This window comes from Vipera berus (assembly GCF_964194415.1).
Source record: "Vipera berus genome assembly, chromosome: 3".
Lineage (NCBI taxonomy): Eukaryota > Metazoa > Chordata > Lepidosauria > Squamata > Viperidae > Vipera > Vipera berus.
The window spans coordinates 68874109-68892735 of record NC_138204.1 but is presented as its reverse complement, the minus strand read 5'-3'; the positions used below and the strand labels follow the sequence as shown (position 1 = coordinate 68892735).

At 37.7% G+C, this 18627-nt stretch overlaps 1 protein-coding gene across 1 annotated transcript; it reads right to left on the bottom strand.

The window, feature by feature from the left end:
* Positions 1-1435: 1435 nt before the first annotated feature.
* Positions 1436-13253, bottom strand: USP1 (ubiquitin specific peptidase 1). Its single transcript, XM_081323215.1, has 9 exons — positions 13108-13253; positions 11536-11766; positions 10452-10575; positions 9120-9215; positions 8313-8473; positions 7148-7836; positions 6454-6618; positions 3748-3949; positions 1436-2507 (listed from the first exon to the last, which is right to left on the bottom strand). The coding sequence occupies exons 2-9, from the start codon at positions 11703-11705 to the stop codon at positions 1784-1786; spliced, it is 2331 nt and encodes a 776-aa protein (XP_081179341.1). The 5' UTR covers positions 11706-11766; positions 13108-13253; the 3' UTR covers positions 1436-1783.
* Positions 13254-18627: the final 5374 nt, after the last annotated feature.

Genomic DNA, 18627 nt, shown 5'->3' with positions numbered 1-18627 from the left:
TGTAATGATTGGACAACTTTCTTGGCTACTTCCCAAGTGCCTCTTCCATATGGACATAGGGAGAAAATTATCTGGAATGTTTGTCTTTGCAATTTCTGGCCTGATCTAGTTTAAATTTTCTTTTACCAGTGTGTTTCCTTAGCACCAAATTTGCTACTATTTTGTTTGATTATGGAGTTATGGTGGGATGGAGGGTTTGTTGTCACTGTGTGTTGGGGGGAGAGAGCACGGCTAATCTCAATGTACACATGTTGTACTTTGACAATAAAGGTTTATTTATTTATTTTATTTAATGGCCATTTTCAGTTCTCTTTTAAATCACTTGCCTCCTACATTCTGTTAGGTTGGAAAAGAACAAAAAGGCAAATATACTTACCTCCATCAAGCTTTACAATGTTAGGGTTCTACTGCCAACATGATCTACCACTGAACTTTGGTGACAAATTCTCATCAAGTTCAAAAAGTGGTTCAGAAACCCAAATCACAGGTCTGGCAACTTTTAACTTAGCTTCACCTATTGGGGCATGTCTCTGCCAGCTGTTTGGAATGCAAAGACCTTTATTTTGGCCACTGATTGATACAAATGCATTCTATAAAACAAGAAAATTTGTCCCCTAAAATTAATAACTGTTGGCAACCATTTGTGGGCAAATGGGCAGTTATAATGCTGGGTTGACAATTTGCAAGCCCACGTTCGAAGCCCAAGTGCTGCTGTGTTATAGGGTGAGCTCCTGTCATTCACTCCAGGTCCTGCTAACCTAGCAGTTTGAAAGCAGGCAAACTTGAGTAACTAAACAGGTATCACTTCAATGGGCTCATTAAGGGGGACTGGCTGATCCTTTCACTTCAGTGCTTCCAGCACAGAAGTATAGTAACATTTGTGGGCAAAAAATTGTTACTTACTTTTAGAGAAATAAATTTATCTTTATTGTTTAGGACTCAGGGGTAGGCTGGCTCAGGAATTCTAGGAGTTGAAGTCCACGAGTCATAAAAGAGCCAAGGTTGCCTACCCCGGGTTTAGGTAATCAATTGGTGAAATGTCCTTATAAAATTGACAATACAAAAGGAGCTAGGCTGTGGTTTCTATAGCACCTAAATCAAAGGGGCAATATTAAGTTTCCTATATTTCCCTTCCAAAACAGCTGTGGGGAGAGTATTAAATAATAAAATCAATTTGAAGCATGCCATCCCTAAACATTAACTATCATCAAATAAACGCTGAAAATCATTGATACAGAAATACAGCCATTGTTATGGAAGTTAGCCAGTGATACCAATATCACTGTAATATCCGTAATTAGCTGTACCAAAAAAAGAGATGAGCATCTTGTTTTCAACCTTAATTAGAACACTTACAAAATGTTCATGGGATAGAGGAGGAAAAAGTTAATTCGAAGTTTTCAAATGTGGAATGAAGTATCAAATCATACACAGATACAGTTTCCTTTTTTATATAAAAATCATGTTTCATCATCAGCTACAAATTTTTGCAAGATTGAATACATGCAACTTTATTTGTTAAAAATAATATATTTACTGTACAAGTAATGCGATGAAGCTGGAATCGCTGCTATATGGTGCTTGCTCTTAAGACATTATTTATTCAACAGAATATATACAGACTTGTATTCGAAAGCAATTTGTATAACATCTACAAATTGAATTATTGCCTTTAAAAACACATTTGCCCATTCTTATAGAATGAAAATAATTTTAACGTGTATCTACAAAATTGTCATTGTACGTTTTTCAAAAGCTACCATTTGCATATCAAAATACGATCTCACTCTACAATTTTCTTATAAAATAGCAGATAAGGAGTAGATGTAGATGATGAAATTGGAGACAACAAGTTAAGAAAATCTCTTTCCTCTATAAGTTTAACCTCTGAATCGTCAAAAAGTAGCCACTTGCCTTCATACTGTTTTAGGGAACTCATTACATGCGCTGCTTCATTTTCTAGACCTGTGGACATAGCGCCAGCTTGTTCGCACTCTCCAAATGTCATGATTGCTTTAGGACAGTTCCATTCAGCATTTCTTGCTTCACCCATCACATGAGCCATTTTCTCAGAATGGGCCACTTTGTTATTTGGCAAATCACAGCTGGACTTGCTTTTCTGTCCGCCCAAAAGACCCACAGCTTCCATGTTCTTTTTGTTCAATCCTTTGCTAGGTTGAGTGTTTTCTCCAACTGCAAAAGAGACCTCACCATCATCATAGTCCTCAGTGACAGCTTTGGCTTCTTGTTCATTTAGTGGCTCTGGGCAAAATTTACAAAGAGCATCACTGCTGAAATTCTCACTGTCTATTTGCAAGCTGTCAAGATCTGCGAGTTTCACTGAGGCTGTGTAGTGGCCGCTGCTGATAGTAATTCCACTGTGCATCACTATGGCAAATAATCCATAGATTTCACTGGCTGGGTTTATGCTCCAGTCATCCAAGGACAGCTTGAGAGGTGTCTGTAGAGGAGTATTTATTTTGGAGAGTCCACCATAAGAATCAAACCTTTTGGAGAAGATAACATGTAAAGTTAAGAGCACTGCTTTCCATTAAAATCATTTTTAAGATGTAAATAAATAATTTATTTTGTAAAAATTAACCTCATACTAATTTTCTGATTTTTCTCTATGATCATCAGCCAAAAAGATGGCAATAATTTTTTTTTGCAAGAGATAGGCTCACTGTTGCTTACTTTTGAGATCTATAAAATAATCAATCCATGGTTAAATAGCTTCTTGGTTTAATTGCTTTAACTTTGTATGCTACAGTGAAAGCCAATTTTTGGCTAGAGCTTAAAATGAGGACCCAGATTGTTGGGGGCAAAGTACAGTATATGACTTTGTAATAATGCCGCTTGGGGGGGGGGGCGAAAGCCCTAATAAGCAGGCATATACATAGAATGAAGGCTATTGCTAAGCACATTGTGCTTTAGATTGTAAGCTGCCCTGAGTCTTCGGAGAAGGGCGGGATATAAATGGTATTAAAATAAATAAAAATAAAAAAAGCCCACGATACTGTGTATCACCTTTACAAAAGAATGGCATTGCGTTATGGATTTGTAAACTGAGTGTTTTTTGCCAGATACGAACAGTACTAAAGAGCAGTCTTGCAGCCACGCAGATCTTTCAAGCATTCAGAATAAGCACTCCAAGGTAAAAATCTTATTTGATCAGCCATATTTTAAATTAGACATTTTAGATGCTACATATATCCAAGTAAGTACTAAATTAATCTTTAAATTCTACTTATTTTTCCCAGCATACTGCTGAAATTATATACACTACTAGACTGTACCCAATAAGATCTATTTGTAGCAGCTAAATAATTAATTTTAGATGTCTAATTACACAATTTCGTCAAAGTTATATGAGCACTTAGCACTTTTCTGCTAAGCCATGATGGTTGATGAGTAGAAAGAATAGCGTATAGAGAAAGAAAATTAAGTCAGTTGGTTGTACCAAATTCTGTTTAAGTCATACTATCAAACAAAGTTGTACTTATATCCAGAATGATCTTAAAAATAAAAATTAGAGAACAGAGCTTACATATAGAATAAAATCTTAAAATTTATCCCTCCATAGAATAATTTATGGGATCCTATTTTTTATTCAGTATCTATTAAACATAAATGCTAATTAACATCTAAATAATGTTGTTTGATAGTAAACGGTTTTCATTTTATCATTAGTCTAAATTTTAATTGGCTTCCAATAATTTTTTCATATCATTTATCCCCAATACTCACTCTAAGCCACTTGCAGCAAAGCACTTCAGGTGGATTGTTACAACTTCAGGCATTTTATCAAACAAAAGACTGCGTTCCGCTTCTGTGTAATGGAGACAATTTTCACAAAAGTATTTATCTTCTCCCACAATCCTCTCTATGGAAGCAAACTGTGAAATTGCCCATTTCAAAGTCTTTACATCTGTCTTGGGTTCTGGGGAAACTAAGAGATAACATTAATTCAACAATATTTAATACAATTGTTCTGCAAGTGCAAAGGCAAATTGCTGTTAATCATAGCAGCAGTAAAAATTGGAAAAACAAATTATTTGTAAGAACACAAGGTAAGGAGTTACAACGTTAAGAATATTGGTTTTTATATTTTGGTCTTATCTCAGAATTTCAAGGTCAAGTTTCTGTCCTCAGCTTATTGATATTGGGTCAAAGAATGCCATAATTTAAGATAGTGAGGAATCAGTAATGTCCATTAAATAGTACAGCCTTATTGCCTTGGCAGCATTAATACAGACACTTTAACTACATTTATAGCAGAATTTTTAAAAACTAGAGGTGGGGGGGAAAATTTGCTACAAAGAAACTGTCATACATTTGGGGCAAATCCAGTTCAGGTTTTCCCTCGTTCAGTCACTACATCAAACCAGCTTGTGTAACAGGTTATTAGATATTGTACTGAAAAAAATACCCTAAAAATTCTTTTCTGAACTGAGCAATGTACACAACTTTCCAGTAATATGTGTTTGTCATAAACATACAAGATGGAATTATGTATGTCCCTTTATGATGTAATACACTAGAATAGGATATTTAAAAGTAAAGATGAAAATTCCTAAATTGGACAAAGACACAAATAGCTTAAGTACATTGTCTCATAGACAATGAACATGACAAAGATATTTAGGACAAAAAACAGAGGAAGTTCCTAAAGAATTTATGATATCAATGACATTTATTGAATCTCCCTCCGAAAAGTTAACCCCATACAATCATTGTGCTTCATTGATAAAAGCAAGAAAATCTAAACTACTTTTCATTCATAGTGTGGGATTTTTTTTAACTAGCAGAATTTCATAGATTAAAATTCACTTCTACTATTAAACATCGAAAAAAATAGAATGTTCTGCTGAATAAATTTAAATTCAAAGATGAGCTTCTTTAGGATCTCAAATTCTCCTAGCCCATACATACCCTGAGACATACTTTCTTTTAGGAAAACACCAAGATACTTAATTTTTTGAAAAAGTAGAGTACTGGTAAAAACTTAAAAGAGAACTTTCCTTCTGACCACTGTGGAGAGAATTAAACTAATCTTATGGCTGGGGGAAAAAGTGATTTAGGCACATGATACATACATGAGGACCCAGATTGTTGGGGGCAATAAGCTGACTTTGTAATAATGCCGCTGGGGGCGGGGGGGCGAAAGCCCTAATAAGCAGGCATATACATAGAATGAAGGCTATTGCTAAGCACATTTAATTTGTGCTTAGATTGTAAGCCGCCCTGAGTCTTCGTGAGAAGGGCGGGATATAAATGGGATTAAAATAAAAAATAAAAATAAATGATACAAATACGCTTATTTGTGTCACTATCTTACATATTCTGCATCTTTGGGCACTCGATAGTTTGCAAACAAAAATTAGCTATTTTTCAAAGCTGAATGTTAGATATAAATACACTAAAGGGTTTTACTGTGTGGAGAATTATTATTTTTTTGAAATGTAAAAACAGTAAGATTCCTGATGCAGGCTTCCCTTAGATGATTTATACTTTATCACTTTGACATCCAATTAACTTTCTATAAATAATATCTAGACTTTCAGGCTTTTTCTGCACTAAACGCTTTTTAATATTCCTAGGATGGTTGGAATACTCCTTCCTGTAATTCTCGCACATGGCAATTTTTAGTCCTGGCTAATTTTCCAGTCCATCTCTCTGCTTTTGGTCCTAGCAATGTAACACAGAAATCAAAAATACGGGGGTATAACTTTAAACCAGGCATGTCAAACTCACGACATCACAAGACGTCGCTTGGCGGATCACAACTTTTCCCCCACTGCCGGCAATGGGGTGGGCGCGGTTTCATCGTGATGCATCCGGCCCGCGGGGCGGCAGTTTGACATGCCTGCTTTAAACAGACAAGGAGGAAGTTCAAATGTTAGAAATTATTACTTCACAGAAAGAGCAGTGAAAGCTTGGAATCGACTTCCAGAGGAGGTAGTGAATCAGTCATCAGTAACTGAGTTTAAACATGTTTGAAATAAAATACATGTCCGTCCATCTGACAAAAATGAAAAAAATAAAATATAAAAATTAAAAATAATAGACAAAAACAAACTCAAAGGGCAAACTTGGTGAATCACTAGGTCTTTTTCTGCCACCAGTTTTCTATGTTTCTAGGAATGGATCTACATTTAATTAATTATCGAATCTACATTTTCTTAAATGTGGAGAGAAATTACTAACGCCGAAGCTAATTTAAAATCAACTCAATATGCCTAAAGTGGACTAGGAACCCACAAGTTTCATTCCACCTTTGTAACTAAATGATAAAGCAGTATTTGCTAAGGGAAATTTAAAGTAATCAACATACACTTCAAAGGTTTAAGGTGTAGTATCCCGAGTACTCTCTATAGCAACACCTGCTATCCAATAAAGTTCTAGTATAAATTATGAACGTGTACCTATTTTCACTTTGGAGGTTCTACTTACTTTCAGAATTCTCCTCTACTTTTAAGAGCTCATCTTTTTGAACGGGTACACTGATATCTTGAAAATCTTCTCTTCTCTCAGTAAAGCACTCACACTCTAAACATCGGGTTCGTAAGACCAATTGACCTTGGAAGAGTCTCTCCACTAAATTGAAGATAGCCAATTCTGTACAAAAAAAATGCAGATTAAGTGAAATATTTTCTCTGAACGGATTTTGTTTAATGAAACAGATTTTTTAAAAAAATTCCTTGATATTTTATCAATGAGTTTGAATAACTGTAGTAAAAAGGAGAATGACTGAAGCAGAATAGTTGGAAGACTTCTTATGTCAAGACCATCTTATTCTACTCCATAACACACTTTTTATTTAAACAATGTACTTCAGATGTGACACTGGAACACAGATATGTTAATAATATTACAAAGTTCTGTTTATATGGACAGAGCACACACATGGAAAGATTTAACCATGCTTGTTTGAGATACTCATAGGAAAATTGCATTTCGCTTGGAGGTAAACACATGTGCAGAGGCAAAAAAAACCTAGATGCATGGTTTACTTTGCCTTCTCTTACAGCTAATAATTGGTTATAAATTTTACTATTAAATTTGATGGCACAGAAGGATGATCAGATCACTAGAGCATCGAAGCTGGTAAAATCCCCACTCTCCCATGTCACGGGCATTGGCTAACCTTGACTGAAGCGTTCAGTTCTTTCTCCAGCTGTAGTTTTCATAGATGAAGAATCACAACATTCTCTGTTTGATTTGCTATCGTTTTCATACTTGAGGGAACTGTCTGTAAATTCACAGTTGTTAATGTCTTTAACTTGATCTTTGGACACCAAATTTGTTTTCAGCTTTCCCAGACTACAAAATTTAGATAAAATGCTAGGCTGGTCATTTGAAGATTTTAACCAATTTAATCTAAGTCTTGATTTTTTATGTACTGGTTTTGTATTTTCATTTTCAACAGACTGTTTGATGATAGCTTCAGTTTGATTTTCTACTTTTTCTTCCAAAGCTTTTCTTTTCGACCGAGTCTGTCTCAAATTTTCTTCTACTCCATTTTTCTCTTTGAAGACTTTTGATTTTTTCTTTTCATTACCACCTTCCATAACATTTTTCCTCTTTGCATTTTCTTGCTTTGTTTTGTTTTCATAATTCTTTATAGTTTGGCTCTGGAGCACAATGTCATCTTCCCCAAAGCTAGTGCCATTGGCATCCAACTTTTCTTTCAGTTGAATTGCAGGCTCCTCCAGTGATTTCCGTTGTAGTTCCTCCTTTAAGTGCTGACAAGTTCCTTGTATATGTCCTAATATACATTGTAATACTTCTTGAGCATCATGCTGCAAATATCCTTCATACATGGGATTTAGCTCTCTATAAGTACATGAGAAATAAAGAATATATACACTCAGTTAACTTAAATCTAATAGTATTTATAAAACCTGTACAAGGAAATATATGAGCCTAAGCAACCTTAGTAACCATTTTCCAAGGTATTCAAGAACTGCAATTTAACTATTATAGAGAACATAGTTCAAACTAAGCAGTTTCATTTAGAATGATTATATGTGCATTAATTTATAAAAAGCCTGCCCAGACCAAAATTACTGTTAATTTTAATCATTAAGACTTATACCATTGAGATCACACAAGGAGCAAACTCTAAACTGGTAATTATTGAGCTACATCAATTAAAAGTACTAATAATTTGCCAGAAATTTTCTATACTCAGTATAAGACTATATGTCCTTAATACAAATAATACAGTAGTGCTTACAGAAGGCTATTGTAGTATTTCGAAATAGGCAGTTTCTTATATTTGGAAACACTGTAAAAAAAATCATTACTACCTAAGCGTATTTAGCAGTCTTCTTGGTTGAGTAGCAAGTTCATCTGTATATTTATCTGGATTTAAAAGAAAGCTTGCCTGAAGCTGTTCAACTGAAACAATCAAAGTGTGTAAGCTGCATACCAATTCATAACTTCCAAAAGAATGTTCTTTAGTAGTTTCCTATAAAGACAGAAAATTGCTTGCTTTACTAATTTATCTTTTTCCCTATTATTTGTTATATGAAAATATAGTCTTTTTGTATCATTGACATTTTGTTATTATAAATTCATGCAACCATGAGAGGAGATATTTAAAAAGTGGAGTAAATATTATCGGCCTTTCCATTGTTACATGCATGTTTATATAAGCAGGGCAGGCCTGTATCTAGAGTCAGCCCAGCCCTTTGATCCTGCCAGAAGAAGCAACTGGCTCTCCATCATTTTCTGAATGAGAGGGGAGTCAACATGTATCAAGACTAAACCTCTGAAATGGTTTCCTGCAAAAATACGCATTTGGCTGCAACCTACTGCCTTCCAGAAGCTTCTGGAAATAATTTTTCATTTGGGGACTGATGCCAGACATTATCCTATATGTATGGTTTTCTATTTTTCAATTATTTTTTTATGATTATGCATTGTTTTCTCATGAGGTGAGCCATCAAGAACCTGCATATGATTGCATCAGGATATGTGATTAATTGTCCTGATAATACAACTGTGTTTGTAAGTTTCTTATAAATTCCTTCTAAAAAAACAAAACTGTTACATCATTCTGAATTCTCTAAAGGTAGCTTATGATATACCTAATAGTGGGCAGTAAATCTCACCTTATCTATTTCATCCCTTAAATTTTCCTTCCTTTTTGAAATTATATTAAACAATTGTTTCACTCCTGTTTTAAAGCCAGGACAAAAATAGAGCACCTAAAATTAAAATAGAAAATAAAAAATTAAGAATACATTATATGTGGAAAAATTCAAATATAATATACATGCTTTAAACATTTGAACCAGAAATCATATTTAAACTCACAATCAACAAATGACCCTGAACTACATGCTACTTTTTAGCTAAGATATCAAAGGTGTAAACTTTTGCATATATAGTAGGTCTCTGATGACATACCTTCATTATGTTACTGAACTTGTTTATTATAACACTGAAGAAAGATGTGTGATCAGCTACTTTAAAAAAGAGAGAAGGCAGTACATATAAAATTATTTGTATAGCAAGAGATTCCATCCTTTTTGTGCAAGTACAGAAAAGTCATAACCAACCTAGAAGCAGAAAATGCTTTCTGCATGTTTTGGAGTGATGTGGTTTTGACTTCAAATCTGAGGAGGATATGCATATTTGGCAGGAGAGGTATGCTTTTTTGTTTAATATTTATTTAGGGGTTTCTTAAACTGAGTATGCTTTACTTGTTTTTAGTATGTTAATTTTATTCAGTAATCTTTACAGTTTTCTTTAAAATTGTGCTTATATGTTGCTCTAATGTGTATGAATGCCTATTCACATTTACATTGGGGGAAAGGAGTTGTGAATTTATTATCAAAGATGTCTAGTTCCTCTTCTGTGAAATAGATAAGATAGTCAAACCTAACAAGGCCAAATGTGGGTTTGGTATTTATAGGTCAGACATCTAAGCTAAAGGAAGGAATAAGATATTAAAAGAGGAGAATATAGAGCTAGTAAAAAGTGAATGAGGAGTACTTTGGGCAATAGGAAAAGAACAATAATAATGTAGTTATAAAAAAAGTTTGAATAAGAACATTCCAGAAAGCATTTATATGCAAATAATGGGTGATCAGCATGGAAAATATTCACATTGCATTATAATTGTTTTAATCAATAGCACATTTCTACTTGTAAGGGATAAAACACTTGCAAAAAATTAAACTTTGAAACAGCTAAATATCACTAAAATAGGACATGAAATTAACATTACAAAACATTTTTTCTGGTACAGATTAAGCTCTAAAAGTTTCTTTTGAAAGACAACTTATCAGTATCTTACCATGAAAGGGATGTTGACAAGAGAGCAAAGATTAAATAAAAATACAGAAATATTTGCTTTATATGTGCTTTTTAAAAATAACCTGCTTCATCCAATTAGAAAACCAAAAACATTACATTTCTAAAACCATATAAAAATTTACCTGAAGTATACTGTTAAGATAACAAGTATTTCCAAGATTGTTCAAGCCCACAAAAGGTAGCATGTTGTCTTTTTTATCACAACAGGCAGGTGAAAGAGGTTGTGCTGCAGGAACTATCTGATCACTAGTAATATAAAAAAGATCAATTTCAAAATGCATATGAAAAATATAGCATGCATTTTAATAATACTATCCTATACATAACTTTCCAGAAGACACACAGACTTTAATGAACTGCCCAAATAAGTACATTTAGGTTTACAACACTTACATGAATTTAGATTCTAAACAATTATGTATTCAGGGTACACTTACAGTACAGCAATCAACATTTTTAAAAATTAATATACACTTTTAATATTTACAAAATCAACTCAAAAGGTATTGTTTAACATTATAGCACACTTTTTAACATGCTGCAAACTAGTTTCTGAAGGCATTTTTATATCTAAACTGATAAAGATCTAAAACAGTAAAAGCTTATTTACATAAATTAGATGGGTAATCTACTTGAGGCCCAGGGCTGAACTTAATATTTGTTAGGTGATCAAGGGCTACAATGAATGGATGATGATGATGAAAACTGGATGGAGTAAAAATTTAAAGATATGAATGGAATTTTCTTTTTAACTTGCTGAGCATATTTTAGGGCTTCCACTGGTTTTTAAATACTCACCTCAAAACACCAGGAAACTGTCTTATGTTTATAGCAACTGAAGCCAGAAGAGGGCCTCTGGAAGCCATAAAAAAGCAGCACTGGGGCCACAAATTATCTATCCTGCTGTAAGGGAAATATTAAAGCGGCTAGTATCTTTCAATATATCCAATACCAGCTTAGCATAACTAATATATTTTTCATAAATACCACACTGTCTTGCCCCAACCCCTTCCTGCATGGTGCCATAAATTGATTGCCTCTGACCAAGACACTGGACCAGAATGGGAAAAGTCTACATTTGTATGCTTAAAATCCTCTACTGTATACCTTTTACTGTGATTTAAGTATGCAACTGAGTACACACAACTTCTTTTTTAAAAAAGTTTTCGAACTTTTGCTCTATTTGTTACAAACTAAAAAGCTTACATTTCAGAAGGCTCATAGGCTGAAGTCTTTTGTTCATTTTCCGCTGATTCTACAAAATCTAGTGCTCTTTTTGTTTCCCTTTTCTGGAAAAACTTCAGTGACAGCCTGCTTTTCGCTGCTGGCGTATCTCTTGAAAGTCCGTGACTGTCACTGGGCAACACGCCAGGCATTTTCCCCCCTCAGCCAAACGTTGAGGAAGGCATGAAAGAGAACTGTAATCTGCAGTTACTCCTGTTGAAGCACACAAAAGACGTTTGTGTTTTATTAAGTGGTGTTGTCCCTCTCCCTCTCCCCCCCCCCACATATTACTCGAACAAAGAGGGGGCTGGTTCTATAGTAGATGCACTTTTATCAAGGTGTCATAGGTCTGATGGCTTTGACTTTGTGAAAGAAAGTATCTTCTGCAGGAAAGATAGCAAGCCAGTTACTTTCAAGGGGGGCCTTTTAGAGGCTTCCTGCAAATTTAATGGATAGTAGACCACAGAGACGTCCTCGGGACAAGCGCTGGCGCTTTGAAACGGAGATGAGCACCGGCCCCTAGAGTTGGAAACGACTAGCACGCATGTGTGGGGGAACCTTTACCTTTATAGTTCCTAAAGGTGGGCAGAAGCTTCTGAGCCCACTGGGGCATTCAGGGAGTTTGAGTCCTCACATTTTATAGTTGCTAATCTTGAGAAACACAGTGAGTGTGTGTATATATATATGTGTGTGTGTATGCGTGTGTATATGTATATATATGTATACACACACACACACATATATAGATATATATGTGTGTATATATATATATATATATGTAAATTTTTTGGCTTGCTAACAAAGAATAAAGGGAGACCGATATGATCATTTCAAACTTATTTGTTCTCATCAGTCAGCCATACCCTTCTGAGATTCAAACCTGGGCCGACTGCGTCTTAAGCAGTTGTTTTAACCCCTAGGTCTCAGTCAGTCAGTCAGTCAGTCTTTCTCTCTCTGTTAGCTGAGAAGCAAGGAAGATATGTGTTTGTGTGTGTGTGTATATATGTGTGTGTGTGTATATATATATGTATATATGTGTATATATGTATATGTGTGCATGTGTATATGTGTGTGTGTGTGTATTCCGCCCCCACCGCCTCAAGATCGCCGTTAGCCTCAGCAGCCGGACTCTCTACCCGTTCCCGCCACGACCACGCCTGACACTTGCTCCCACACGAACAGGGCGCAAAGCCGAAAGTCAACGCTCCGTCTTTCCCCACGACGACTACCCCGGCTAGCCTATCCCCACCGCATCCTTTCCAACCATGGTCACCCCCGCCGCCCTCCTCAATTGGCGGGAGAAGCGGTGGAAAGAGCCACTTCTCCTCAGCCTAGCCGGAACCTCAACGCTTCAGGGCTATTTTAAAGCAGACGCGGCTCAACCGGGGAGGGTGGACGACGAGCTTAAGTTTGCTAGTCCTCAAGGATGGAAGAGGTAGCTCTTTACATAGCCCCAGGCTATTAAAAAAAAAGCCACCGGGTTTCTGCCCAGCCGGCGGGACTAACTCCCGCGCCTCCTGGCTCGCTCATCGGGCCGCGGTCGCATTTCCTCACCCGCTACATCTTGCCGTTCTGCGCGCTCCCAAAGGCTGAAACGTGGGGGGGGGGGGACAAGGAGACGGCGTACACCAGTATTGGGTTAGTCCAAACTCGGCCGCCCCCGCCCCGAGAAACTTGGCGCGTTTTGACTCTCTCCCAGGACCCCTTTTTCGCCCGCGTTTGTCGCGCCGCGGGACTCGGCCCCGCCGGCGCGAACGCCTGTTTTCAAAATAACCCTTCCTCACCTTTCCAAGGCGGGACGAGGTAAAAACGGGAGCGGACGGCCCCCATCGCTTATTCAGGGATGGCCTCCGTTTCCGAACGGAGAACGGGGGCCAATAAAAAAGTCTCCCTCCCGGTCTCTTCGGTCAGGCACTTGGCTGGGAGGACTAAAAAGGGTCCTCGGGTGAAGCGCGCGTGCGGCGGTAGAGGCCTGGTTGGAAAGGCTCAAATCCAGCGACGTAGATGGGTGTAAGCGAGCGTAAGGAGATGTGAATAATTCCGCTCTGGCCTCGACCCCGATTGGATCGCTAGGACGGTGGGGGGGGGGGCGCATTTAAACGCGGCCATCTAACGGTTGAGGAAAGGGAGGGGCCCCGCGGAGGGATGGAGTTTTGAAAGGGAAGGGAGGTGCACTTGGCCTCGCTATTAAAATCCAGACGAATCGGCCGGTCTCTGCGTTGAGCTGCAAACGGTGCTCGAGGAAAAGCTCGAGGGGAAAGAGAGAGATACAAGTCACGTGCAATAATCGCCTGCTTTTCCGCTCGGCGAGAGACTAGAAAGGCAATTGGTGCCTCTCGCTTTTGGTGTATCCCGCCTTTATTATTTTTTTACAAATACAAGCAGTCCTCGACTTACGACACTTCATTTAGTGACCGTTCAAAGCTACGACGACACTGAAAACAAGCCACCTGACCGTTTTTCCACAGTCACGACCCTTGCAGCATCTCCGTGATTGCGTGATTAAGATTCAGATGCCTGACCCAAGTGGTTCATTCTTACAACCTTTGCCGTGTCCCAAGGTGATGTGATCACGTTTTTTTGCTACCTTCCAACAAAGAAAAGTCAACAGGGAAGCCAAGTTCACTTAACAACTGAGTCACTTAAGTTATCAACTGCTGTGATTCACTTGACTGCAGCAAGAAAGGTCATAAGATGGAGTAAAATTCACTTAAGTCTCACTTAACAGAAATTTTGGGCTCAATTGTGATGGTAAAGTCGAGCACTAAGTCAAGGTGAGGAACATATTTAACATACCTTCCCCCTGTTTTCCCCACAACAGTCCTGTGAGGTGACCAAACCAAATGTAAACAATTATTTTTATTTCCATCTAGTGATTGTTGAAAATTTTGCAGCCCTATGCATCAATAAGCTGCGATAAATAAACTTTGATAAATTGACTAAACTAGTAGACCAGAGAAATGCTGTGGACATAGTATACCTACATTTCAGTAAGGCACTTGATAAAAGTAGATCACAACCTACTCCTTGGTAAGCTAGAAGAAGGTGGAATAGACAACATCACCACCAGACGGATCTGTAGCTGGCTGGCAAACTGTACTCAATGAGTAGTCCTCAATGGCACCACATCCACATGGACAGAAGTAAGTAGCGAGGTACCACGAGGTTCCATCTTAGGCCCAACACTCTTCAATATCTTCATAAATGACTTAGATGATGGAATTAAAGGGGAACTCATCAGATTTGCAGATGACACCAAACTGACGAGTAAGCAACACCCCAGAAGACAAATTCAGGATCCCAAAAAATCTCGACAAACTTGAACAATGGGCCCTATTGAGTTTCAGTGTGGAAAAAAGCAAAGTTTTACATTTAGGCAGGAAAAATCAAAAGTTACAAGTACAGATTGGGCAAGACCTGGCTCAAAAACAGTAACTGTTAGAGGGACCTTGGAGTCCTAGTGGACCATCACTTGACTAAGCCAGTAGTGTGCTGCAGCAGCCCAAAAAAAAGCTAATACAATCCTGAGTTGTATAAACAGGCATAGAATCAAGATCATATGAAGTATTAGTACTGCTTTATAAAAGCCTAGTAAGACCACACCTGGAATACTGCAGCCAATTTTGGTCACCTTATCACAAAAAAGGTGTTGAGAGTTTGGAAAAAATTCAGAGAATAGCAACTATGGTAAGATGATCAAAGGCCTGAAGACTAAAACATAACGAAGAACAGCTGCAAGACTACTCTAGACAAAAGAAGACATAGGGGAGACATGATAACAGTATTTCAGTACTTGAGGGGTTGCCACAAAGAAGAGGTCACGTTACTCACCAAAGCACTGGAGGGAAGGACAAGAAACAATGGTTGGAAAAGGATCAAGGAGAGAAGCAGCCTGGAATTAAGGAGAAACTTCCTGACAGGACAATTCAGTGGAACAGCTTGCCTCCAGAAATCATGGGTGCTCCATCACTGGAGATTTTAAAGAAGAGTCTAGACCAGGGGTGTCAAACTCAATTTCATTGAGGGCCGTATCAGCATTGCAGTTGCCCTCAGGAGGCCGGGTGGGTATTGCCAGGGTGGGCATGGCCTACTGGGTGGGTGTGGCTATGCATATGGCCTACTGGGTGGGCGTGGCCAGCTCTACATCGTTCGCATCAAGGGTGCCTATGGGGGCCTGGGCAGGAGTGGGACAGATCTGAGGGTCTCTGGCAGATCTGGGCCAGGGCCAAGGCAAGTGGGGGCCGTTCCCTCACTGTTTCCAGGATGGCTTCGGGGGCCACATGAAACCACTTCGCGGGCTGGATCCGGCCCCCGGGCCTTGTGTTTGACATGTCTGGTCTAGACAGCCACTTGTCTGAGATGGTATAGGTTCTCCTGTTTGAGCAGGAGAACACTTGTGTTCTACATGAATGTGAACACTTGTGTTCTAATCTAACTAGGTAAATTACCAGAAATCCAAACTAGTTACCAATAAAAAGTAACTTGTTACAGTAGATACTTATGTAATAATTTTTGAAACAATATTTAGCTGCCTGAGGGTTATCTTGATCTTTCTTCACTTTTTAATGTGAACATGGAGCGCAAGTTTATAAAGTTAATTTAGTATCAACATGAGAAAGAGGGTTTATATGTTAAATTATATTCAGTGGAGTTTTTCAGTTATTTTTTATAGGGAAGGGGAGGGGAGACATTGAGGATTCTCACCAAGACATAAGCAGGTAGAGGTGTGAGTTTGATTTTAAAATGTGCCTGCAAGGCAGCTAACAAATCTGGTGATATTACTGTATTAATATATTAATAGTATTATTAATATTAAGTAGCAATGTATTAATAAATGGCATTATTGTAGTTCCTGCCGCTCTTGTTAATTTTTTTTTGGTGGGGGGAGGAGAAGAATTCCAAAAAGAGATTAATAAATTATCCTGATCTTTGCCTGTTTGTAAAGTTAACTTTTTAAAGCTGCCCTAAAGGACAGCAGCAACAAGGCCAAATACTCTTGGAGGGAGAGGGCGATATAAAAATTAGGAACATTCTGACCAACATTTTATTGAAGGGCAACAAAGAAGCATGCTCTGGGTCCCATAGTATGACCCTTTTACGTTGATAGGATCCAGATCATACCTACCCTGTCCCTATATGACAAGCAAAGGTAATTAGAACAAGTTTTACACATAAATCAGGTCCTGCCCTGATAGGGGAGAGGAAAAGAAACTGTTTTATTTTTTTTATCAGTGTATAATATAAAATATAAAAACGTGAAAGCAAGCAATAGGAAAAGTAGGGGAGGAAAAAGGGAAGAGAAAAGTATAAAGAAGGGAGAAAGAAAAAAAGGCATTGACTTCTGACTCCCTTTGGTGCAGTAGAATAAGAAGTAACATCAAACCTCAACTTTTTACTTTAAGAAGTTCTGTTTTATTTAGGGGGAAAAAAGAGAATGTACTTGTTAACTCCTTATTAGCAGAATTCTGAAATTAGGCTTGCAGTAGTTCTTCCTTCTTGCTGCATCCTGAAAATAAAAAGAAATGTCGCAACAGGGCTTTCCTTAATCATATTACAAATTTCTTAACATCAATTGCTTTTCCAAGTGAAGAAAGTCCATTGGCTAGTCAGTTTCAGTTATCCAGCTAGCAACACAGTAGTGGGGAATCTCTCTTTTCCTAGAGCTATTTCTTTCCTTGTCTCTCCCCTGTGTACCCAATTATATCTGTTTGAATTAGAATCTCTACTCAGTTAATTTTTAAAATGGTCAAATGTACACACATTTAGAATTGGCAGTCGTCGTCTATCCATTTCTACATCTAATGTATTTAATACCTGAGACACCTAAATGAAGTTTGGGAAGAAAGGCAGACTAAACCAATCTCCAGATGTTCAGGTGAATCCCCAAATTGTAGAATGAGGTTTATGCCTCATTTGTTCTGCAGTGTCCACATTAGTAGATCCTATATTTTTCCCATTAGCTAATAATGTGCCAAAGGAAATACTAGTAAAGCAGAGGAACACAAGCAGTATGCCCTATACTAACTAGCAACAAATTCACAAGTTTGGCTGCACAATAGAAGCAGGTTATATAACACGATCCAGACCAACAATTTTGTGGGTATATTTTATGCTGACATAAGGGGTGGATAGCACGTTACACTGGTAATGGCCTATGTAATTTATTAGTTACAGATAATCCTTGACTTGCAACCAAAACTGAGCCCAAAATTTCTGTTGCTAAGCAAGGCAGTTTTTACATGAATTTTGCCCCATTTTGCAGCTCAGTGAATGTAGTTGTTAAGTGAATTGTGGTCTTTAAGAAAATCTGGCTTCTCTCATTGTCTTTGCTTGCTGGGAGCTGGCTGGAAAATTTACAAATGGTGATCATGTGACTCTGGGGCACTGCCAGTTGCCAAGCACCCGAATTTTGATCACTTGACCATGGGGATGCTGCAGTTGTTTTAAGTGTGAAACCTGGTCATAAATAATTTTTTTCCAGTGCTGCTGTAACTGAATGGTCACTGAGTGATTGTAAGTTGACGACAAGCTGTACTAAACTGCTAGGACAACATGCAACTTCCTTGTGGCAAATACTCTTAATTTCTTTGTGTTATGCCAGCTGTTAAGAAATGGAAACTTGTCATCACATGAGCTGGCAAACATTAAGAAGATAGCTGGCATTACTGTGACATAGGTGAGAAAGTCAATAGAGAGGTTGGTCAATACGGGGTGGGGTAAGAATTGATAGAAAGCAATGCATTAACTTTAAATGTTAATATGAAATTGTTCAAGGCAGGATTATCAGCTAATTCCTACACTGACTTCTACTTTGCCATGTCAGGAAATAGAAGGGATGTCTTGTAACAATAAAACACTGTCTGTGTTTGCACAGCACATTTCACTCATGGATAATTTAATCATGATTTACTCTTATCTACTTTTTAAGCCTCACATGACAAACTGAACTATAATGTAATTACCTAATTGAATTTGCACAGCATGCTGTCTATAGTGTGGCTGCATAATTTTGCAGTTCTGCATTTTGGAGATGTTTTTCCCCCCAAATGGATAGTGGATGATTTGGGCCAAATG

What these genes read in the sequence shown, in the direction of transcription:
- USP1 (XM_081323215.1), bottom strand. Translation starts at nt 11,705, where the DNA reads ATGCCTGGCGTGTTGCCCAGTGACAGTCACGGACTTTCAAGAGATACG. An exon ending in GCCTATGAGCCTTCTGAAAT is followed by an intron (nt 10,576 to 11,535) that starts GTAAGCTTTTTA and finishes TTATATTACTAG; the next exon opens with TGATCAGATAGTTCCTGCAG. An exon ending in ATCTTAACAGTATACTTCAG is followed by an intron (nt 9,216 to 10,451) that starts GTAAATTTTTAT and finishes TTTTAATTTTAG; the next exon opens with GTGCTCTATTTTTGTCCTGG.